General features: G+C 42.3%; 1 protein-coding gene across 1 annotated transcript in view; it reads left to right on the forward strand.

Annotated features, from left to right (window-relative positions):
- Positions 1-9788: 9788 nt before the first annotated feature.
- The window catches only part of LOC147902502 (TOM1-like protein 9), a 134854-nt gene continuing 119258 nt past the window's right edge, over positions 9789-25384 (forward strand). The window contains exons 1-2 of the mRNA XM_087373547.1: positions 9789-10118; positions 13134-13212. Of these exons, the coding sequence (XP_087229673.1) occupies positions 10021-10118; positions 13134-13212 (177 nt within the window). The 5' untranslated portion in view covers positions 9789-10020. The remainder of the gene's footprint in view (positions 10119-13133; positions 13213-25384) is intronic.

Below are 25384 nucleotides of genomic sequence, written 5' to 3' on the forward strand. Positions count from 1 at the left end.
GTAGCAATCCTTTTTCATATGGCCCTTCTTGCCACAATGGTAACACTCAATGTTCCGTGCCCTGGATTTGCTACGAGACTTCCCTCTTTCTTGGGACTTCCCCCTGAACTGTGATCTACCCCTTTGCACATTTAAGGCTGCATCCTGCTTGTTGCCATCCATAGACTTCCGTCTAATCTCCTCGGCCAATAAGCTACCCACAACATCATCAAATTTCAGTACTCCACTAGGTGCAGAGTTACTGACAGTTGTACGGAAGGTATCCCATGAGGATGGCAATGAACATAAGAGAAATATTGCCTTAGTCTCCGCATCAAAATTCATTTTCTGAGCCTGAAGCTGGCTGAAAATAATATTGAATTCATTCAAATGAGAAGCAATGGAGACCCCTTCCTTCATCTGCAGCTCAAACAACCTCTTCATGAGGTAAACTTTATTAGAGGCAGTTTCCTTTTCATAAGTGGCACACAGTTTCTTCCACAAATCTTCCGTAGTTTGCTCATTTACTACTGTGAAATAAACTGACTCTGCAAGATGAAGTCTAATAGTAGACTTTGCTAATGCATCCAACTCATTCCAATCATCCTCAGACATATTTGCAGGCTTAGCTTCAATCCCTGCCAAGGGTTTAATCTGCTTCTTTTGAATAAGCACATCTCTTATCTGTTCTTTCCACAAAGAAAAGTTTGTCCCATCAAACTTTTTAATGCTGAAAAACTCCTTTTCAGGCATGGAAGAGGATGCCATGATGCAAATAAAGCAAAATCCCAAATGCTAGTGCCTGCAAGAGAGAATCACACCAAATACCAGGTGCACCCAAATGTGTATGCCACAATAGAGTGAAATATCACCAAAATTCAAAGCTCAAAGCATCAAAAGATGCATCTGACTCATGTGCATATACTATGCATCCATATGAGCAAATCTGGCCCAAAAGAAAATGCCAATAAGTGCCAAATGACTCAAGCATAAACACTGTCCACTGGCATATGCATCAATAATGTCTCATCCAAGAGAGCATAGCACTATCAGTGCATCACCTGCAATGTGTCAAAGCTGTCCCTCAGCTTAAAATAGCATCCATGTGCAAAGCGTCCATAAAAAAATAGCATCCCACAAGGCAATTTGGGCCTATCAGCGCATCCAACAAGGATCGCAATGCATCCAAATGGCCTATAAATCATCCACTGCAACCCAATGCATACCACGAATGAGCGCACACTGCTCAAACTGCAACCAGAGTGATCTGCATAAGGTATGCTCAAGAAATCATAGTCCCACGGTAATGAGCGCTACTGAAAATAGAACCTGAGATGCTTCAAAACATGGGCGCCATTGCATAATCGGACTCAGCAAGAAAATCTGCAAATATCTCTCTTCTGCCAGAACTCCAAAATCCCAACCGATGAGTGAGAAATGGGAGTCAACACTTATCCACTGCCATGTGGCATAAATCTAAGGTTTCAAAACCTTAGTATGAAAAATACATAACAGAGAGACGAAATCGAATACACAGAGATTTATAACTCTGAAAATCCTCCACCGAATCACGCAAAACTGATAGGTAGGGGTTTTTGGGCATCCGGAACGCAATGGGACAGACGGTTTTGGAAACCGTGGCCTCAATCACTGGGTCCAACACACGGACTGAAAAACGTTTTTGGAAACAGAGCTATCTGTAAACTCCACCGGAGTGTGAATGATGAGCAACATAGAAGTTTTAGGACCTCCTGAGTCCACCGGAACTGACAGATCTGCAAATGGTTGCTCCAAACTTGAGTTCCAACACCCGGGCAAAAAACGCAGAAACTGACACAGAGAGCCAAAAATCCAATGAAATGATCCCGGATTCAAGAATAAAGGTGTTTCCAGGCTCCTGAAGTAATGTGGACACCAAAAGCAAGCAATAGTTGCCTCTACAAGTCAATACGGAGTCTCTGTCATCGAACGGAACAGGGAAAAGCTCAAAAAACGACTTTTTCTTTGAAAACTCTTAACAGGCTCTCAAAACCACTTCGTAAAGCCAAAGTGACTTTTCCAAAGGTTCCTCCAAGGTCTCTGCACACTCGGATGCAAGTAAAGTCACCCACAAAGCTTCCCACAAAGCTTCTCCTTCCTCCCACAGAGCTACTGAGCTTCAAGCATTCACGCACGCTCAGCTAGATCACCCGGGCTCTGATACCAGTTGAGAGTGCTCTCAACGGAAGCAAGAATGGAAGAAGGAGAGAGAGAGACAGAGAGCCACACAAGTTTTGGTGGGTGCAGAACCACCCTAATCTTCTTTTTCATTCATTTATATATGTGTTTGAGTATTGTACATAACTGGGGTTAAGGCACAGTGACCTTTAACCCCCACAAAGAGGTTTGATTGTACAACTAGAAGAAACAGATAAAGCTATTACCACCATTATCCAGCACCAAGTACAATAGCTCTAGGAGAACATCTGCACTCTCGAGGAAAGAAGGGATCAAGGAAAAACATGATCATGTATGAGGTGACATTGTGATATTGATAGCCACAATAGTTAAATCAAAATAATATTATCTTTCGATGTAGCAGGGTCAAAACTGTGGGCACATTATAGATGAGTGCAAGATTTGATGTCCAATGCTCATGTCATGGAGAGACAACTATGCCTAGCTATCTATCCAAAGAAAGTAGAGGTTACATGTGCATTGGCCACAACAAGAAATGCCTTGAGTTTTGATGGAGGGAAGATGCAGTGCCCAGGGCCCATGCTCTAACATAGGAAAGAAGAAGCACCCTCATGAAGGAAGAAAGGATCCCAAGCCTAAGCCATTCTAATGGCTTTACATCATCAACACTTCTAAGACTATTTATCTAGAGTTCTAGCCATTCTGCAAGAGTTCTTATATGTTTAGCAATGAGAACACAAATGTTTTATTCTGCCAGAGTTCTTGTATTTTGGGCAATGAAAACACAATTCCACTTTATACAAGTTGTTTAATTAGAACACAGTTCTCCTTTATACAAGTTGTTTTAGGACCAACTATAGTTACCATTATGGTGGTTGTAAAATATAAGTGGTTTAGGACTAACTGCAACTAGCATGGTGGTTATATAAGTTAAGTGGTTCAACAGGATTTAAGGTTATTTAAGATCCTTATTTATCACTTTTTTAATGCTTCGATTTAGGGTTATTTAAGATCTTTTTTAAGTAATTTTGTAAGCGCTTTTCTAACTTGATTTTTGGGTGCCTTTCTAGCAACTTTTTAGTGCTTTTATAGCACAAAGATAATTGTGTCATGGGGGAATTAGCAAGGCACACCTAAAGTACTTGTCTACCAACTAGCCATGAGTATTTTGGGATTGATTTAACCAAGTGATCTATAAGCTTCCTTGGCCAAGTGTGTTTAATCCTTTAACATCATGTCCAAATTTCTTCCATTTTAAACAAAACAAGCTTGTTTTATTGTCCAAAATCTCCTCCACTCTAAATAATACAAGGTTGTCTTCTCTCATTTCATTCGGGTAGATATGTTGAATTGCTTACTTAGCTTGGTGGAATTTAATCTCCTTTATGGTTGTGCTAGTCTAGAGCTATACTACATGTCAAAGCACAAAATGTAGTAAAATAATTTTATCTTGATTCATTTTATGTGCCGGGTACGCTGCAATGGACCAAGAGGTGGTTCTGATGGTGAGGATTCATTGTTGTTGATACATGGATAAGTCAAATTGCACATTTGAGGTGCTCAACACTTAAAGAATGATCTGCTTATCATTTTTGCTTTTTGGATCACCTAAAAATGTCTTCTGGATCAAAAGCCATTGATGAATGTTACAATCTAGATAAGGCTGTTGATGTGGTAGTGACGCATGTCTAGTGATGTGGCTAGATAAAGGCTATCTACCACATGTCACTCCACTCACCATAGCCTAGCTAACAAAACCAAGGTTACTATCCTATATGCCACGTGGCCTAAGGTCTAACATTCTATGAAAATGAAGATTAAGGTTATGAGTTTTGAGGCGATGGAGAGGAAAGCAATAGTGAAGAGGCAAAGAGAAGAAGGTGGCACATCGGGTCTACTTGGTGCTAGAGCCCAAGTCGTGGAAGAGGCACTTATTGCCTCGGGTGGCATCATTGCTCTTGATGGATGCGTAATGTAGTTTGTTGGCTATAGTGTTGCCCTAGTCGCGAAGAGTCTATGCTTGCTATAGGAGAATGCTTTCTCACAGCTATGGCGCTCTAGGTTTTCCCACGCCTTCGTCCCCCTGCTTCTCTTCCTGCTATGGTGGTTTCTTTGTGTGTTATACTGCATGTGCCAATTTTGCGTTGTTTGTTGTAGGAGTAGGAGTTGAAGTCATGTAGAGGCATTGAACATGTTGGTCATTCACTGGTAGCTTACATGGTGTCAGTTGTTAGCGCTGTTGGAGAAGCTATGAGCATTGTGGCCTATCTGAGGTGGTCTTTGCTCATTGTGTCTGGAGTCGATGAGGTGTTGCCTTGAAGGTTGTTTATGTAGTCTCCAAGTCATAACGTTGCTCCAGAGAGTCGTTTGTGCTTGCAACTCATATAGAGGTAGTCATTGATAGGAGTCGTTTTGCTATGGATAGTCCTACTGGAGTCCATTGAGCCAATTAGTGTCACCTTAAGTGCTTGGATTATGATCGTCTTGAGAGTCATATAAGTCTGTGCTTCTAGTGTCATACAAGCTAAGCGACTACCGTTGTAGTTGAGCCATTAAAGTCCACCTATGAGTCGCGGGGTTGTTGAAGGTTGAAGTTGCTTACCTTATAGCGTCTTCTTTAGTTGCCTTTTCTTACTTGTGAGCTTTGGTTGTGGAAGTCATCTTGGTAGGTGAAGACACTGTGAAGCTAGGTCGAGTTGCTTGCAAATTGTCTTCGCATTGAGTAGCTGCTTTGTTTGCCGTTGTAGGCTCCTTTGTTAACTGTATGTTGTAGGAACTTGCTTGATCGAGCTAAAGAAGTTATGTAGTTAGGCCTCTCACCAAGTCTCCCAAATCAGAGAGCGAATAGGATCTCTCTCAAAACCTTACAAATTTCATGAAATTAACCTTAACAAGGAATATAAACTCTAAAGAGACTAAATCTCAAGCTCTAGGAAGCAAATTCCTGAGCTTTTTGAACCGAAACAAAGATGAGAAGGGGCTCTACAAGAAGAGCTAAATATGCCTCATGAAGGAGGGCTTGTTGCCTTGATAGAAGAAGGTCTTTAACTCTCTCTCACATAAAACTCTCCATACAAGAAATGAACCTCACACATCTTTGGCTCGGAGATGGAGGATGCCTCGCAAGGAGGGCTTATCACTCACACACCATTGGCTCTGATACCATGAGAGAGAGAGAGAGAGAGAGAGAGAGAGAGAGAGAGATGAGTGGACATGATTTAGCTACCTGTACACTATGTTGTATTGACAATAATCATGAATATACGTGAGGACCCCTTAGGGTTAAAGTTAGGGTTTGCCCCTAATGCCCTATCTAGATGGTCCAATTTACACATTCTTGACAGTTATGGACTTGTGTCTTTTAGAAGTCCTTTACGTCTTTCTAAATATTGGCATCCCCCTAAACAAAAGTCATTTATAATGAATTGAAGGAAAATGATAGATTGTGTCCCCCCATACATGGGAGCATTATTGTGCTTTTAGTATGACTCACACTAAGTGAACTATCTTGTAGATTGGGATTATAGCTACATACAAGGAGACACTCTTCAATGCGACATAATTTGCTCAAGTATTATTGTTGTCGGCATTCGAAGCATTAGAGATTGAAACTAATATTCTAGCTTCCTTCATTTTCTCCTTTTTCAAACTTTTCATAAATGCATGGAGAGGCAGCAGCCTCTTTTATATGTGATAACTCAATATAGTGATGGCAATCTAAAACATGTGAAGTGGGCATCCTATGTGCAATTGTTTCATTTGATAATCAAGTATAAGCTAGGCATATCCAATAAGCAAGCTCATTGCTTAAGTAGCCCCCCTATCCACTTTGTAATTGTTGGGATTATTCATTGGAATATCCATCAATACTTCCCTTCTATGATCATCAATCTCCTTTTGTACTTGTTCATGGCCTCATTAAAATTCAAGATATCCTAATCAAGTTCTTCTTGTTCCTATTAAGCCAATCCAAAAATGTCATTTCAGAGTTAGTGTGAACATTCTTGAATTGTAGACTATTCCTAGCCAACCACATGAACCATAGGACTTGTGCCTTGAATTGCATCCAAAGCTCTTCTTTGACCCTTGTTGCATCCCCTACAAAAATGGACTTCCCATTTATGGGCCCCCCTATTTGGGTTTGAATTAATTTCTAGAATATCCTGGCTTTAAGACATGCAACAAAGAAATGGAATATGTCCTCCTTTTGCCTTGATCATCTATTGCACATACCATCTCCCTTGCCTAAAGGCTCAAATCTACAGTTTGTCCACACACTCTTTACATATTTCAAGCTAAGTGTTTCTTTTGTAGGGTATATATTATCACGGGAAAACTATGTTTATAGATTTCAATGTACAATGGAGGCATCTATTATCGTTTTATTGAAATTCATACCATAAGAACCTAATTGCTCAATAAAACCACAAAATATATACATTAATTTCTAGAAAAAAGGAATATGAGAAAGGAAAGAGGAAAATTATTAGAAAACGATTGTGCAAAACAAACAAAGAAGCATTTGTTGGAGACTAGATCCACTTTTACAAAATGCCCGATCAACCACAGATTAGGAACAAATGCAAAACAAACTAAAACAAGAACGCATTTATTTGATGAAAAACCCACCGAGGAAGAGTTCACAGGAAAGAAGAGAGGAGGTAAAATGGTTGAGCGGAGTAAAAGCATGTAAAGTAATGGAGAACATTAAGTAGGGGAATGAATTTGAGTGGGGAACAAAGGAGGCAAGCCAAGAGGAGGCTTAGTGATTTGCAAACCCAAGAGCATCCCTTTCATCAAATCTTGTCTAGAATTGTGCAATTTCATGATGGCATTCTACTTGTCACTGTCTTTAAAGTGGAATCTAGCTTCATTGAGAACAACAAGGCAACTCAACACAATATCTGGCCTTTAAAATTTTGAGTTTGACTATATTTTCTTTCACACTTGAAGCCCCAATCCATGCCATTTGCAACCTAATAAGTAGATCAACCCTCCTTCAATCTAGAGAGCGTGCTTGTCTAATAATAGTGGAGTCATCTCCTCTTCTTTGCAAGGCATCACTCCCTTGAGAGGATCATCATCACGAGTGGTCTTTGTTAACTAGGGCCACATGTCTTTTTAATTCATAGAGGTTTAATCTATATCATACCATGGCCTTTGGACTTACAAGGAACATCAAGTGTCATAAAAGAGTACCCAAAAAAGCCTCCATTCTATATCTTGTTGCACACAAATGGAGGTAAAGCTAAAGCCCAATGGTACCACTAGTGGGATCTTTGTAGGGTTTTTTTCTATAAGCTTAAGAAAACTCCTTTGTCAACCTATTGAGGGCAAAATTAGAAGAGGAACCTAGGAGGAGATTAGGCATGTTCTATGAATCTATTATGAAGGGCATTTCTTTTCATTATCTATTGAGGCACAACTGGATAGGAATTTAGGAGGAACCTAGGCATGCCTTCCCAACCTTTTTGTGAAGGTAAGTATGTCTTTTCATTGCCTAGCTTAGTAGTAGGGTTACTTGAGACACTCTTAGGGGTTCATGGATTTGTTAATTCCCTTTCCACATTCTTAATGTGAGGTTTTGAAGACCCTAGCATAGGGCAACCTAATTATTGCTCTCCATCTTGCCTCGTCCAACTTCTCGAGGCTATGTCAGTACGATGCAAGGTAAAATTATGGTTAACATACAATGCATAGTATATCATATCTTCCATATTTGAAATACTCTAACATATAGTATCAAAATCATCATAATAACTTGTTATAAACTCTTTGTACTTATATAAAAAACATGAAGCTATGGATAAGGAAGCACATATTCAATGAAAATCAAGGGCATAAGTGGTGAAAACGATCCCCAAGGAAGGTAAAGATACGATAAAATTGTGCTAGTTGACATTCATATATTGTATATGATATTTTAGAGCAAAAGAAATCCCAAATAGCTTGCTCGTATGCATAGTGTAGCATCCCTATAGTATCAAAATCATCACAATAACTTGTAATGAACTCTACTTATATCAAAACATAAAGGTATGGATAAGGAAGCACATATTCAATGAAAATCAAGGTCATAGGTGGTGAAAACGATCCCCAAGGAAGGTAAAGATAGGTAGAAAACTGTGCTAGTTGACATTCATATATTGTATATGATATTTCGGAGCAAAATAAATCCCAAATAGCTTGCTCATGTTGAAATATACAATATCCATTTTAGCAATAACCTTGATCCTTTTTAAACTAATTGAATGTCACACTTACTCCATATCTTTCTACAAAATGATGCATATTATGTCATTGGGAACATAATATGCATCTTGTCTATTACAAACATACCAAATTTCAAAGCAAAGACATAACTTGCTTTTGTACATTTGCGTATCATTTTTATGATATAATTGTTGGGTGGCTCTATTTCAAGGTTTCATGTTGCATAAGGCCGTGCGTCCTTACATTCGAATGAATGTTTGGATAAATTTCTGATCTCTTACATTATGCAGTCTCAACTTTGCTTCAAGTCAAAAGCCAAGTTGTACTTTTACTGATTCAATGAATGCTATGCATGGTGAAAAAAACATTCTATTTTTGTACATGGTAAAAAAATTTGGAATTATTGTTGTGCATAGTGAAAAGAATACTTATTAGGTTTGCATTGTGCTTATGTACATAAGAGAAAATTTAACCTTGTATTCTCAATGTGCTTGCCTATCATCTTTTTGTTACATCTCAACATTTGAGCATTCAAAAACTTTTTCATGTACATGTTGTTACTTGTTTTCATGTTTTAATGCTTGACCTTTCTATCTTAGAGGAGGCAAAATGTAAAGGGGAGGGCTTTGGTAAAGCATTTGACTATGGAAGGATGGTTGTCTCAAGATGAGTAAAAGGAGGAATCTTACCGGAGCCCTCATGTAATGGCATCACTTGTGTTACCTTCTCTATTTCTAATGATCATAATATTCATGCTCTTTATGATGTAAAGGGAGAAAAAGAAAAAAATTATTGAGTAGGCACAAGTACACTCACAAACAAGATTACATAGAGGTGCACCTTTAAGAAAATGCTAAGAAAGGGGTATAACGAGATTGCAGTCAAGAATAGAAAATGGAACTACTATGTTACTGATTTGATAAATGGGTGGAGAGAGAGAGAGAGCTTTTGAGCTTAGTTGGCTCTTGGTGTGTGGTTGGTATGGCCATGTGAGAGAGAGTATTTGGAAAAGAGGGGGTTGAGGATGGGAAAGAAGAGGTGTCGAGGAAAAAGAGGTTGGGGGTGGGGTGGGTTTTTGTCATGTGGTCTATGCGGGAGTTCGGGAGAAAGTGGAAGTGTGAGTTGGCAAGGGGGGGGTCCACGAAGAATTCTTTGGGAGAAGGAGGGGGGGGGTAATGGCCAAGACGAGGAAAAAAATATTCCAAGGGGGTGGATGATGCTGACGTGCCAAAAAGGGGGAGCCCGTTGTTGTTGTTGAGTTAAAAAAAGGAAAAAAAAGCAATAAAAGCGGAGAGAAAAAGAAAAGGCGAAAAAGTAATATACGATAACAACAATAAAAATAATGTATAACATAACAATAATAAATAATAATAATAAGGGGGGCGTAGAATCGTGTGTGTACTGAGCCGACGGAGAGGGCCAAGCCAACAAAAACGAGTTCACAAAGCTTCAACCAAAAATAAACAGCTTCAGCATTTTACCTTCAACAGTTTCTTCTCAGGATCCTTGGCTATGGCAATCCATCGCTTGCTTCCCCCTCACCCCTCGCATTCCTTTTTCATCCTCACCATGCCTTCCTCTTCCTCCTCCTCCTAACTAGCCCCCTTCTCCTCGCCTCAATTGCTTCGCTCCCCCCCGCTCGATCACGCCATGGCCAGCCTTGTCGATCGCGCCACCAGCGACATGCTCAGCGGACCCGACTGGGCCATGAATATGGAGCTTTGTGACATCATCAATACCGAACCAGGGTACGCGCGTCTTTTGTGGATGGTTTATTTCCCTGCATACACCTTTCGCCCCCGATTGGCAGCCCTGAATTCCCGTGACAGTCCCATCGGCTTTGGGTTAGGTCTTAGTTAAATTGTGACTGATGTTTGTCAATCATGGCATCCAAGAATTGACAAGCTTGTCCCGTTCCATTTGCGCATCCCTGCTAGCGAAAAGCAAGCAACGATGCGACCCCGTTGTGCTACGGGTTTGTGTTTGCCCGCCCTTCCGTTTGCATTCGTGATTCTCACGATTTGGTTATGTCGATGTCCAAATCAACAGCTTAGTGTAAAGTTTCTGAGTTACAGTAGCCTCCCTTCTGCCTATATCCTACAAAGAGTTATTTGTACAGGTACAACAAATTTGAATTAGTGATATTGCCAATTTGTGTGTGTATGCGTGCACGCACGTGTGTTTTTAGAGAGAGAGAGAGAGAGAGAGAGAGAGAGAGTTTTAGCTGAATGTTGTTAAGATTTGTCCAGTAAGACCAGTCGATGGGACACCAATACATGTAATAAACTTAGGTAGCATGTGAGCTAGACCAGTGCTATAATTGTAGTAAGAACAAAATGACAGAAAAACAAAAGAGAGTGTATCTTACAAAATTTCTGTTTGGGCTCCTGTCTCATATGAAGAACTTCTAGGAAGCAGGGCCAAGCACCTGATCGCTCTTGTCAAAAGCATTCAGGGAACCTCTTTAAGATGGGGCCTTAATCTTAACGAATTTCTCTCATGTGAGAGTATCATGGCATTTCACTATGACTTTGCCGCATGTAAATTACACCTGGCATGTATAGGGATTCTATCCACTTTTTAGCACTGCTAAGGTGGTACTATAGCTTTGATATTGGATTCACCCTCACCATGCTACGAAGCACATGCTGCTCCAATGTTGAGACGGAGAACAAAGAGTGTACATGACCGGTATAAGTCAATAATCTGGAAATGAGAGACTAATATGGCACATTTCAGGATGATCGTTGCTCAAAAGCAGATCATTTCAAAGGATACCCCAGGAGACTCCAGGAGACTCCTGTAGGTGTCATTTTTGTCGACCATGCTTCAGACAGCTTTAGACTTTTTAGCCCTGCCAAGGTGGTAGTATAGCTTTGATTTTGGATTCACCCTCACCGTGCTGCATGTGACATAACCACAACTCAGGCAGAGCTACGAAGCACATGCTGCTCCAATGTTGAGACGGAGTCTATGTGACCGGTATAAATCAATAATCTGGAAAAGAGAGACTAAGATGGCACATTTGAGGATGCTCGCTGCTCAAAAGGAGATCATTTCAAAGGATACCCCAGGAGGCTCCTGCAGGTGTCATTTTTATCAACCTCACCCTTGCCTTGCCACCTTTAGCCCATGTTTTGTAAAGGTCACCAAATGAGTAGACCTTGGTTTCCAGATATCAAACTTCACCACCCGAGAGTGGATATGTTAGCAGCCAGGGGATGTATTGACCATGTTGTAATACCACACTTGACCACCTTAAGTAGCAAGGTGTGCACTAAGGGGAGGTGATGGATTTGTAACTCACATCTGACCACCTTGTAGTAGCCAATGGATCACGGCACCAAGGGGAGGTGTTGAGATATGGTGCCATGTGCACATGAATTAGAGGTCATAGTAGCTAGTCCTTGCTATGCGTGATGGAGTTTATGGTTTTCAATCTTATGAGTGACTATCGCGAGATTGACACTACACTATGTTGTGTTTTTAGAGGATGAGTTTAAGAATGTTCCTGGATTCATCTAGGTATATATCAAATTTGAATGTCCATGAGAAACATGAACTCGTTCTAAGTTTGCTCGTCTGACTGCGCATGATGTGTATTTATGCGGCTTATCATCTGCACTGCCCAGTGACTCAGCGGGAAAGTTGTTATATGTAAATGTTGTGCTTGGTTAGGAATGCTATCTCTATTTAGGGCATCCATCCACCTAGGAAGAATCCAATTGTGTTTCATTTACTTTTTCTGGTTCAACTTTGTAATTCTGTACTGGAAGGATTATGAATGCGAGCTCATTTTATGTTGTCGTGAAAGCTCTTGTCTAAAGGTTGCTTTTTAGATAACCTGTCCTTCTGGTACTCATATTGCAAATGCGTTAACTCACCAGTGACTGTAGCCCTCCTCTTAATAGGATGTTTGCAATCCAGGCAATCTCTCAGCAGCCACCAAGATCGTAAGAGACTGAGCAACAGATAAGACGTATCTACTCCTTAGATTTTATAGCAGCAGTTGGCCGTCCATCTGGTATAGTTTTGGAGGCTGTCTACTCAGTTGTACATCTCTTCATGTCTGTGCTATATCAGTGTACTTCTGTGCACAAGTGGAGAAGGTCTGTGCATGTGGAGAAGGATCTGAAACATGTTGTGGAATGCAGATGCAGCAGTCTCCACACATCTTACTCTGCTCTATGGGGGTATGGGATGCTGCTTGTGTCTATTTGCTGCTCTGTCCCACAGATGATGTGGCAGCCTGTGTGGCTGCTATGTGGTCTGTGTGTTGCTGCTGCTGAATGACGTGGCAACCCCCCTGCTGTCCACGTGTCTGCTGCTCGTACTGCCATGCAGGCATCGTGCCCAAGGATTGGAGCATGCCCATGCCACATTGCAATGGCCTTGTGATGGTGTTTGAGGTCCATTACCTCTTGGGTTCAAGTTAGATGTATCTCTTCATGCATAAGTTTCGTCAAAGAAAAGGTTGACCCTAGTACAATCCTTAAACTTTTATTTTAACTGTTCTGAACTGGAAGAAGTGCGTTGATCTACAATATATTGGGAAAACAAAGCTAATTGCTATCAGTGTGTTTGTGCATATCCTTTGAGCTTGGTTGGTATAGGCACCTGATGTCTTACATTATGGGAACACAAAAGCTAATTGCTAACAGTGTCTTTGTGTCCCCTCATTCTTTGTTGCTTCATATTGTCTGAGCTTGATTGGTATAGATTTCTGCCATCTGCTGGCTTACATTATGTGTGTATTTGAGCAGCCATGCAAAGGACGCTGTCAAATCTGTTAAGAAGCGGCTTGGAAACAAGAATCCGAAGATTCAACTCCTCGCTCTCACGGTATGATTCAGCTGGTCTTTGATCATATGCTTTGTTGGACTTCATCTTTTTCATAGATGGTAACTTGGATTTGCTCAAATTCAGTAAAGAGGTTGTCTCTTTCTTGCTCTTTGGTCTTAGCCTCTTTGTACTGGCTTCTGTTGGGATTCAATTCAGAGATTTGCTGTTATTTTAGTTGCTGTGATGCACAGAAATGTGAAGTGGATTATCAATGTGATATGTAGCCTTCATTTGACAAGTTGGGGTTGTAGACCCTAATTTGGGAGTAAGTTTGGCTATTCTTCTCATTCGAAAAGAAATGGAGATGCTCGTACTAATGCTCTAATACATATGTAATGCTACAGATTTGCTATTCTTCTCATTCAAAAAGAAATGGAGATGCTCGTACTAATGCTCTAGTACATATGTAATGCTACAAATTTGCTTAAAAATGCCAGTCGTACATGGTGCCAGAATCAATAGTGAATGCACGTACTCGTGTATGTCTGGGTATGCAGCATGTGGTGTGCATGTTCGTGGTGTAACACCACTATATAGCTAGTTACATAGGATGATTAGTTTCAAGCCAGCGTGTTCCTCTTGCAGTGCGCAATCACTCTATACAGTTGATCTACATGAACACCAAACCAATATCTAGAAATACGTTCAATGGTCATAGCCAATAGCACCCGTTCGTACTTCATTCTAACAAATAAAACATGCAATGACTATTGATCCTGTGCAGAGGCATCTCAGCCACCTCTACATGTACACATCGAATAGGTACTTACCATTGATCTTTGCATGCCTTAGCGATGTTCGACATCTTTCTAACAAAAAGTATGCATAGACTATTGGTCCGTTTATTACCATGAGGTGGGGCAGCGAGAACATACCCACTTGAGAATCCTGCGGACAGCGAGTTAGTCTGGCTAATAACAAGCACTATGCAGATATTGGGGATTTTTGTTAATCCCCGGTCAGGATAGAAGTTAGAAAAGTACCCTAGACCTCTTTCTTGAATCGGGCCTTGCTTGTATAAAGCCTTTCTTTGAGGGGAACTTCATTTCCAACTATGTGGGTGTTCTTCGACTAAGCTCTTTTAGCTTTGTAGATTTAAGCTCTTGAAAGACAGTTTGTAGTATTTTGTGACCGTATTTGATCCAAACTTGGCCATTTAAGTGTGGTGTTTACATCAATTTAGTCAGCAAAATGGCGTCAATGGATATGAGAGTTCTAGAGACAATTGTCTTTGAAGGTACCAATTACCATATCTAAAAATGCAGAGGTCAGTAGGAAGCTGTGGTATGTTGTGCCAAGTAACACAACTGCCCCAAATGAGAAAGCACTAGAAAGAGGAGAATTCCAAGGTAGTGAAGGACATCTTCTTTGCTTGTGTAATGACCTCCTCTCTTGCAAAAGGTATGGCAAACCTGGCAACTATCTATGAGGGTAAGTAATCGGTGACAATTAGCACATATGTGAGCTTGTCATGGAACATCTGGATATTATTAGGGATACGATCATAAAGATTGTTCAAGGCTTGATGGTGAAGCATTTGTGGATGAGATCTTGAGGAGCTTACTCGCTGCAAGTGAGAACGTAAAGGTTGTAGTTATTGTGAGAGAGATAGAGTCAGATTAACTCTGATGTAATCAACATACATCACTGTGAATAAGCTGTAATTTCCATGTAGCTTTCACTGCACCATCCTTCTTGAAGGGAAGTCTATGCATCTTGCCAAGGATGCAACCTTCACATGCATGAGGAGGAGGCGACTCCAAAGGAGGCAATGCACTCTTAAGTGTCATTAAGCTGCCCTAGCTCATGTGCCCATACTTGGCATGCCATAACTCCGCATTTTGCATTGCACTAGTGGGAGTGCTAACTGATAATGCAATATCGGATCTTTTTTCATATAGATCAAGCTGAAAAAAACCTCGAGACAAAGTGCCAAACAACATCAAAGCATAGTCATTCTCTTTGTCTCTGACTGCACACTTGTCATCATCAAAAACAACCTGAAATCCTCCTCTATTGAGTGAGGACACTGAAAGCAAATTCTTCTTTATCCCTGGCACATAAAGAACATCTGAAATTCTGAAATTTGTGCCATCAGTGGATGTGAGAATAATGTCTTCCACTCCACACACTGAATAAGAAGAATTATTCGCACAAGTCACCTTCTTTTTTGTGGGTGGAGGATGCAGAGATACAAACAGACTCTTCTTAGAAGTGATGTGCTTTGAAGCACCACTGTCAAAATACCAAGTATGAAGTGTCTCATCGACACTAAGAGAGCATGCATCCTTTGAAGGATCATAGCTGCAAGTCAAGAAAGCATATGGGTCATCATCATTAGTGGCTGTAGCATCTGAACTACCCACTGAAAAATCTAAAGTGCAAGACAGAAAGGCATAGTGCTCTTCCACAAAGTTGGCTGCAACATCTCTCCCATCATGAGAATGTGGAGCTGATGCATCTGACACAGCCATACCGGAATCCCTTTTATTCTCTTTGGCTATGTGCTTCTTGCATTCTCCAATATAATGACCTGGCTTCTTGCAATAATGACAGATGCCCTTCTTTTTCTGCTTATTTGTTTCACCCTTTGCCTTATAAGAGGGCTGTCCTGAATCAGCCTTATGCTGATTTGTGGGCTGATTTGCATGTGGCTTTTGCTGCCCTTTACCCTTGGGCTTGAACTTGGAGAGCATAGCATGCTCACCAGCCCGGGTTGCCATATTTCTGCGAGTCTGCTCCTCCTGCAAGAGAAGTCCTACAAACTCGTGAAAAGAGAGAGGATTGCTGCCTCCCCTCAATGACAAATTTAGTGAGGTGTGGAAACCGAGATAGGACTCAAGAAGAGAGTTCAGAGTGGTGGTGATCATCTCTGAATTCGGAATGACTTCATCAATATTCAGCAATTATTCCCTCGAGTCCTGAAGCTTTGTGAGGTAAGAATTCATGGAATCTCCCTCCTCCGTATGCGTATGGGAAAGTTCTCGCTTCAGAAAGGAAACCCTGGCATCATTTCTTGCTGCAAACATACTCTCTAGTATCTCCCAAGTTGCCATAGATGTCTTGCATGACCGAATATGAGGTATAATGAACCTCTTGACAGAAAGAGAAATTACTGAAAGAGCTTGTGCATCTCTAGAGTCCCATCTTTTATGCTCTGCTGTGGGAGCTCTTGAAGCAGCTGCTCCAACTACTTGTGCTGCAATTGCATCTCTACCCCTGCCTCCAGCTGTAGGAGTGACAAGTGTAGTCACTGTATTTGGTCTTGCTTCATCTCCACTGACATAATCCCAAAGATGTCTGCCAACCAAGATATTGCGAACCATGAAACTCCACAAGGAGTAGTTGGTGCCATCTAACTTATCCTCCTGTGTGAGAACTCCGAACACCTCATTGGGGTTGTTCTGAGCCATTTTCACCAGATAATCTCAAAAAATACAGCAAACTGACCAAGTAAAATCCCTTCCTGGGATGTAAAATGCACAGGTAAAATTTGCAAAGAAAAATCTGCCCACAGTGACAAATACTATCACAGCCTATCAAAGGCTCAGAATGCACTTCAATTATCCTGCAAATGATCTCCAATGTCACTCAAAATTACCTACAACTGTCCCAAAATGTTTGTTCACTGCCAAATTGCATAAGAATGCCAAAAGCCCCAGTTTCTTCATGGAAATTGCATCCAAAAGAGGACAAATTGCCTGAAAGCCCCAAAAATGCAAGAAATTGCAGTGTAACGCAAAAAGCCCCAAATTTTTGCAAGAAAAAGTATAGGTAACAACAGACTTACAAATAGAGGAGCAGCAAACTTTTGAAGGTGGAGATCGAGATAGCGATAGTAGGCTGGAAACTATCATTCCGTGAGCTCAAGAACAAAATCCGCGCGCAGGAATAATTTTCGTCACTTTTTGCAGGAGTGATAACTTTTCACAGAAAACTCGGATTGCAATGATATAAAAATGAAAATTGTAGTACAAAGTCCTCTACAACTTTCCTGAAGACACAAAGTCGTGATTCTACTTCTAGATCCGGATAGAAGCATCACATCGTCCGCAGGTCACAGAGAGAGCAACAGAAACAACACCACTCCAGGACGTCTTTGTAGCTGAAGGAAGGAGAAGAGCTCACCAAGGAAAGGGAAGACAGGTGGCAGAAGCTCAAGTTGGAAAAGACAATGTTGGAGAAGAATCCCAATGTTGATGAAGCCTTCAATGGAAAGGAGTAGGGAAGGGGAGCTACTCCAAGAGAAGAGGGCAGCTTCTCTTTCCGGCCACCCTCTATCTCATAGGGTTTTTGTCATTACTGCAAAAAGCCAGGTCATCACATTGCAGAATGCAGGAAAAGGCTTGCAAAAGAGAAGAAAAATAGCTCCGGTATGGCTGTTTCAGATTCAGCTCCTCATGCATCTGACAGTGGGGATGATGCAGCTAACTTTGTTGGACAGGATTATGCCTTTTTATCTTGCATTTCAGATTCTAGGCTGGCTGCTCCAGATGCTCGGGATAGTACAACCACTTGTAATGATGATACATATGCTTTTTTGACTTGCAGTTATGATCCTTCCACAGATGCATCAGCTTTCAGTGTCAATGAAACACTGAATACTTGGTATTTTGACAGCAGTGCCTCCAAGCATATCACTTCTAGGAAGTGTCTCTTCACTTCCTTGCATCCACCTCCCGTTGGTAAGAAAGTCACTTGTGCGAACAACTTGTTATATTCAGTACGTGGTACAGGAGAAGTTGAGCTTACCGCCATTGATGGCTCAGTTTTCAGACTTTCAGATGTCTTATATGTGCCTGGTATCACCAAGAATCTCCTTTCAATGTCCACTCTTAAGAGGGCTGGATTTCAGGTCATCTTTGAGGATGACAAATGTGCTGTCCGAGACAGAGAAAATGATTATGCCTTGAGATAATCTGGTTCTCTGCTGCGTGGGCTTTTTCAGCTTGATCTTTTTGAGAAAAGAGCAGCACATGCTCTTGCAGTTTCTACTCCTACTGCTGCCATGCAGAATGCAGAGTTATGGCATGCCAGATATGGCCACATGCATTACAACAGCTTGATGACACTTCAGAAGCACTCTATGGTTGATGCATTGCCACCTCTTGAGATACCTCCTCCACATGCCTGTGAAGGGTGCATTTTAGGCAAGATGCACACATTCCCCTTCAAAAAGGATGGTTCAGTTAAAGCTGTCCGAAAATTACAGCTTATACACAGTGATGTCTGTGGTCCCATGAGGACTCCATCATTGGATGGTCATCTCTACTTTGTTACTTTTATTGATGATTACTCCAATTTCACTTGGGGCTTTGGGCTGAAGCGCAAATCAGAAGTGTTCATGGTGTTTAAACACTTTTCAGCCATGGTTGAAAATGAATGTGGACTCAAGATACAGACATTGCGCACAGATAGAGGTGGGGAATACTTGTCTGCAGATTTTGATGCTTTTCTGAAAGGCAAGGGTATCGTGCATCAGCTTACAGTGAGGGTGACCCCTCAGCAAAATGGCAAAGCTGAGAGGAAAAATAGAACTCTTATGGAGATGGACATATGTATGCTGAAAAGCAAACACATGCCTCACAAATTCTGGCTTGAAGGTCTAATGTGTGCCAACTACATCTTAAATCGGTCTCCCACTAAGGCTTTGAAAACAAAAACTCCCTATGAAGTCTGAAATGGGAGAAAGCTTTCAGTGGATCATTTCTGTGTCTTTGGATGCCTTGCATATGCTCATGTGCCAGTTGAATTTCGGCGTAAGTTGTTAGATAAGGCAATTAAGTGCATATTTGTTGGGTACAGTGCAGAAAGCAAGGGGTACCGTCTCTACAATCTTGCTATGCGCAAGATCATTGTCAGTAAAGATGTGATAATTGCAGAAAATTCAGCTCACACTCAGGCTGAATTTCATATGCCTTCTTCTTCAGAGGATGTTTTTGAGGGGTTGCTACCCATTGCCTTGGGTTCCCCTGCTGATATTTCTGATGCAAATCAGAATTTACACCCACCTCCCGATGCTCCAGTTCAGCCACAGGATGTCTTGCCACCTCCACAGGCAGTGGAACGGGTGGTTCAGCAAGAAATTGCAGACATACATGCAGCAAAAATAGTCCCAAACTGGCTGTTACAGACTCTTAGGGAGAGTAAGATTGATGCTCCATTACGTGGCAGGACTCGCAGTGCAGTACGGCACATGGAAGGTGCTAATTCAGTGGAATCAGCATATGCAGGTACTCTTCTCGATGAGGAGGAGCCTGCAACATTCGAAGAAGCAAAGGACAATGTGCATTGGATGAATGCCATACACGATGAATTGCAGTCCATTCAGAAAAATTAGACTTGGGATGTCATAGACTTGCCACCAGGTAAACATGCCATTGGTACACGATGGGTTTTCAAGGTGAAACGGAAGCCAAATGGCTCCATTGATAGATACAAGGCAAGGCTGGTTGCCAAAGGCTATGCTCAGAAAAAGGGCATAGATTATGAGGAGACTTTTGCTCCTACATCCCAGATGACCACCATCCGATCTGTTATTGCAATGGCTGCACATTTTGAGTGGAATGTTCATCAGTTGGACATTAAAACAGCCTTCCTAAATGGAGACTTGTTGGAAGAGGTTTATGTCAAACAACCTCCAGGCTTTGAAATTTCAGGAAATGCACTTCAGGTATGCAAGCTGAATAAAGCTTTGTATGGGCTGAAATAGGCCCCTCGTGCATGGTATGCCAAGATTCATGCCTTTTTGACCAGCAAGGGGCTGCACAATAGTCCTACTGAGAGCACCCTCTACATCAAGAAGGATGGGGGGAAATTTTAGTCATCATTCTTTATGTCGATGACTTACTGCTCACAGGGTCCAATGAGGATAATATTGCAGATTTCAAAGCTGATTTGCAGACCAACTTTGACATGTCAGATTTGGGGCTGCTTCACTTTTATTTGGGGATCCAGTTCTCTCAAGAGAGATGTGGCACTGTTATGTCTCAGTCCAAGTATGTGCAGAAACTCTTGGACAGATTTAACATGCATGATTGTAAGTCCATAGCCACTCCCATGGAGCCGGGGCTGAAACTCACAATGCATGATTCAGGAGAATCAGTTGACGCCACATTTTACAGTCAGGCTGTTGGATGCCTCATTTATCTCTGCAACACTAGACCTGATATTCAGTTTGCAGTATCTCAGGTGAGTAGGTATATGCACAGCCCAAAAACTATGCATTGGTAGGCAGTAAGCGCATCTTCCGTTATTTGCAGGGCACAAAGTCTTTTGGCTTGTTATTTCCTAGGGGGGGTGACTTGCAGATGCATGCCTACAGTGATCCAGATTGGGCTGGTGATTATGATACTAGGCAGTCCACTAGTGGCAATTGTTTCTTTTTGGGTAAAGCTTGCATTTTCTGGCTGAGCAAGAAACAATCTACAGTGGCTACCTCATCATGTGAAGCTGAGTACAGGGCAGCTTTCACAGCAACAGTTGAATGTGTCTGGCTGCATCGTCTATTTGCTGATCTTCATCTGTCATTGGAGGGTCCTTCTCGAATTCTCACTTATAGTCAGAGTGCCATTGCAGTGGCAAAGAATCCAGTGTTTCATGCTTGCACGAAGCACATTGAGGTTCACTATCACTACGTCAGAGAGAAGTTGCATGCAGGAGAGATCAGTATGATCTTTGTGTCCACACATGACAATGTTGCAGATATTTTCACCAAAGCACTTCCACGTGAAAAGTTTGAGGCATTTCGCAGTGCCCTGAACTTATATCCGTTTGGTGATTAATCATCCTTGTACATGACATTGGCACTGCAGGGAGGTGTTAGAAGTTATTCAGCAGTGACCAATGTAATTTAATAAGCTAGTTAGGGGCACTTTTCCCTCTTTAAGAGGTTTTTTTCCCTAACCGCAGTTAGTCCACTAACTATGGTTAGTGACTACTAAGGTTTTGTCACTAGGACAAAACCTTACGTCACTCCTTCAGTTGTATGTCTCTTACTCTCATCTATTTGCAAGTAAGCTTTCAACTCTCACTCTCTCCTGCTTCTTACTCTCATTTTGCTCTCTCTCTCCCATTCTCACATGCTCTTGCTGAGCTAGATTGTTGTCCTCTGCCTTTGTGACTCTGCATACTGCTTTTCTATCTATAGCCATGTTGTTGCCTTTTGGCTTTGACTTGTAGCAATCTCTAGCAATGTGTCCTTTTTCACAATTACATCAAGAAATCTTTGGTGTCTATTCATGTGGCATGCCCTTGTTGTACAAGTTTCCCTTTCACAAGTTACCATAGCCTTGAGGATGATTATGCCCCTGATTATGTCTAGATGTTAACTATACGACTTCCCTTAAATTTCTCGTTGACTTTAAGGCCCCTGATTCTGTCAGCTCCATTCCTTTTGGTTCAGGACAGGTCCATTCCTTTTGACTTTATCCTGAACCAAAAGTGTCAGGTCCCATGAGGACACCTGCTTTTGGGGGTTATCTATATTTTGTTACATTCATAGATGACTTCACCAACTACACTTGGGTATATGGTCTCAAGGCAAAATCAGAAGTGTTTATGCATTTCAAACACTTTGTGGCTATGGTTGAGAATGAGACAGGACTCAAGGTGCAGGCACTTCGCACAGATCGAGGGGGGGAGTATATGTCTCATGAGTTTGAGACATTTTTGAAGGAGAAAGGCATCACACATCAGCTTACAGTGAGGCTTACACCTCAACAAAATGGCAAAGCTGAGCGGAAGAATCGCACTGCCATGGAGATGGATAGATGCATGCTCACAAGTAAGAAGTTGCCTCACAAGTTTTGGCTTGAAGGCCTCATGTGTGCCAACTATATATTGAATCGGACTCCTACAAATGCTTTGAAGACAATCACTCCCTATGAGGCATGGCATGGGAGAAAGCCTTCAGTGGACCATTTCAGAGCTTTTGGTTGTGTTGCATATGCCCACGTGCCTGTGGAGTTTAGACACAAGTTGTCAGATAAGGCACTCAAATGCATTTTTGTGGGATATAGTTCACAAAACAAAGGCTATCATCTCTACAATTCTGCTACACGCAAGATTTTTATCAGATTCTCTGAAAATTCAGCACATACACATGCTGAATTTCAGATTCCAGCTTCTTGAGATGATGTGTTTGAGGGGATGCTTCCTATCGCATTTGGTTCCCTACTGAAACTCAGAATTTACAGCAACCTCTGTTAGAACTGACCCAATAGAGGGTACGCACAGCGGAAGACTTATAGTAATGCCTAGGAGCTCACACAGTGTGCGTGTGGGGTGTGGAATCACAAACTTCTTAACTTAATGTGCGTCACATAGATTAGATGTGCAGACTCATCAATAGACAATGAACCAGCCAGATAGAGAAACCACCAAAATAATATATTTCCGTCCAAAACTATGGACACAATACAAAATAGATAGATCCAGAGTCCCACCAATGTTGTGGTCCTCTGATCTAACCACAGTGTCATTCTCCTATCTGCTGGCTATCTCTAGACTCGAGCCCGCGTGCTCCACCTTGAGCGTTTGTAGACTTTCCGTCCAGTGTGTTCTTCTCCACCTTACTGCCTGAGAATCAGCCTAGGTGGGCAGCCCTTGCCAAGCTTTGTCTGCAGCACACAGGTCCCCTTGGTCCTCCTGAATGTAGGCCTCAAGATAACTGTTCCACTGCTCCAACCTGCTTGTGAATGGCTGCTCCAGAAGATGATGATCTCAGCACCTTGCTGCTCTAGAAGACAGCCAAGGTCCAGCCTCTTCCTGGCTAAGTCTGCAGCACTTGTTGCACTGTCTCACTTGGTGTAGATAGGCCCAGAGAGTAGGCTCCCTGCTGCTCCTTTCTGCCCTGGAACTGCTGGCTATGCTGGATGATTAATGAGGCCAAGAGCCTCTCCTTATATAGGTCCTAAGGCCTGCTGAGAAAACTGACCAGTCTGTCCCAATCTGGGCCGACTGGACAGACCAGGTTGGCTGGCCCAACTGACATGGTTGGCTCAGCCCAACCAGCCCCAATAGGGCCCTTTACTGGCCCCACAAAATCGCCCTCTTGGGCTCTCTTTTCCAGGGCTTGCTGGCCCACGATTCTATGCAGGGGCTGAGCCCTTGGCCAGCCCTAGATAGGGCCTGGTTGGCTGGCTTTGACCAGCCCAACCAGCCCTCCATATGGGCTGCCATGTGCTGCTCCATCCCCCGCCATGTCAGCGCCTTTCTGTCCTGCTGGTTCTGCCCTCTGCTAGGCTCTTCTCCAGCGCTGTGCAGTTCCGTACAATTGCTGACGTCATCGCCCCTTTTACCTGGGACACCCTGCCATGTCTGCTGTTCCAGATGCAGCCTTTCATCCTTGGGATACCCCACCAACCATGAATGCTCCAGATCTGTCCCAGATGCACACATCTTGGTAATCTCTCTTTGGGCACATCCTGCCCTAGGTCTCCCTCTGGGGAGGTGACCTTTCCAACAACCTTCTCCAGATCCACATGCCCCGATTCAGCCACCAGCTGATTTTGTACCACTCAAGGGTGTGGATGAAGTTGTTAGGCAAGAGATTCAAGAGATACACGCAGCCAAAACAGTCTGGAATTGGTTGCTTTAGACTCTCAGGGAGAGTAGGCTTGAGGCTTCATTACGTGGCAGGACTCGTAGTGCGGTAAGGCATGCAGGGGGGGCTCTTTTAGTTGAGACAGCTTATGCAGGGACTCTTCTTGATGAAGAGGAGCCTGACTCTTTTGAAGAAGCAAAGGATAATGTGCATTGGATGCAGGCCATGCACAATGAGTTGTAGTTCATAGAGAAAAATCATACTTGGGCTATTGTGGATTTGCCACGAGGCAAGCATGCCATCGGTACAAAATGGGTTTTCAAGGTCAAACGGGACCCCGATGGGTCCATTGACAGGTACAAAGCAAGGCTGGTTGCCAAAGGATATGCTTAGAAAAAGGGCATTGATTATCAGGAGACATTTGCTCCTACATCCAGAATGACAACCATTAGAACTGTTATTGGCATGGCTGCACATTTGGATTGGAAAGTCCATTAGTCGGACATAAAAACAACATTTTTAAATGGAGTTTTGTTGGAAGAGGTGTATGTGAAACCACCTCCAGGCTTTGCGGTATCAGATGATGCACGTAAGGTATGCAAGCTGAATAAAGCTTTATATGGGCTGAAACAGGCTCCCTGTGCTTGTATGCAAAGATAGATGCCTTTCTGTCCAGCAAGGGTTTCAGCAATAGTCCAACTGAAAGCACCCTCTACATCAAGAAGGATGGGGGGGAAATGTTGGTCATCATTCTTTATGTAGATGATCTTCTGCTCACAGGGCCAAATGGTGATAAAATTGCAAATTTCAAGGCTGAATTGAGAGCCACTTTTGACACGTCAGATTTGGGCATGTTGCATTATTATTTGGGGATCCAATTCATTCAAGAGAGAAGTGGTATCATTATGTCTCAATCCAAGTATGTTCAAAAACTCTTGGATAGATTCAAGATGCAAGATTGCAAGCCTGTAGCTACTCCCATGGAGCTAGGGCTGAGGCTTACGATGTATGATGCAGGAGAATCTATAGATGCCACACTCTACAGTTTGGTGGTTGGATGCCTCATATATCTATGCAATACATGGCCCGATATTCAGTTTGCAGCCCGATATTCAGTTTGCAGTATCTCAGGTGAGTAGGTATATGCACAGCTCAAAGACAACACATTGGCATGTTGTAAAACGCATCTTCCGTTACTTGCAAGGCACAAAGTCTTATGGCTTGATGTTTCCCAGGGGGAGTGACTTGCAGATACATGCTTACAATGATTCAGATTGGGCTGGATACTATGACACTAGGCAGTCCACAAGCGGTAATTATTTCTTTTTGGGCAAAGCTTGCATTTCTTGGCTGAGCAAGAAGCAATCTACTGTGGCTACTTACTCATGTGAAGCTGAGTACAGGGCAGCTTTCACAGCGGCAGTTGAATGTGTTTAGCTGCGTCGTTTGCTTGCTGATCTTCATCTTTCATTGGAGGGTCCTTCTTCGATTCTCACTGATAGTTAGAGCGCTATAGTAGTGGTAAAGAATCCTGTGTTTCATGCTCGCATGAAGCACATTGAGGTTCACTATCACTATGTCAGAGAGAAGTTGCATGCAGGAGAGATCAGTATGATCTATGTGTCA

Source organism: Dipteris shenzhenensis, chromosome 4 (assembly GCF_047967505.1).
Source record: "Dipteris shenzhenensis isolate YYH24624 ecotype China chromosome 4, Dip_SZ_1.0, whole genome shotgun sequence".
Classification (NCBI taxonomy): Eukaryota; Viridiplantae; Streptophyta; class Polypodiopsida; order Gleicheniales; family Dipteridaceae; genus Dipteris; species Dipteris shenzhenensis.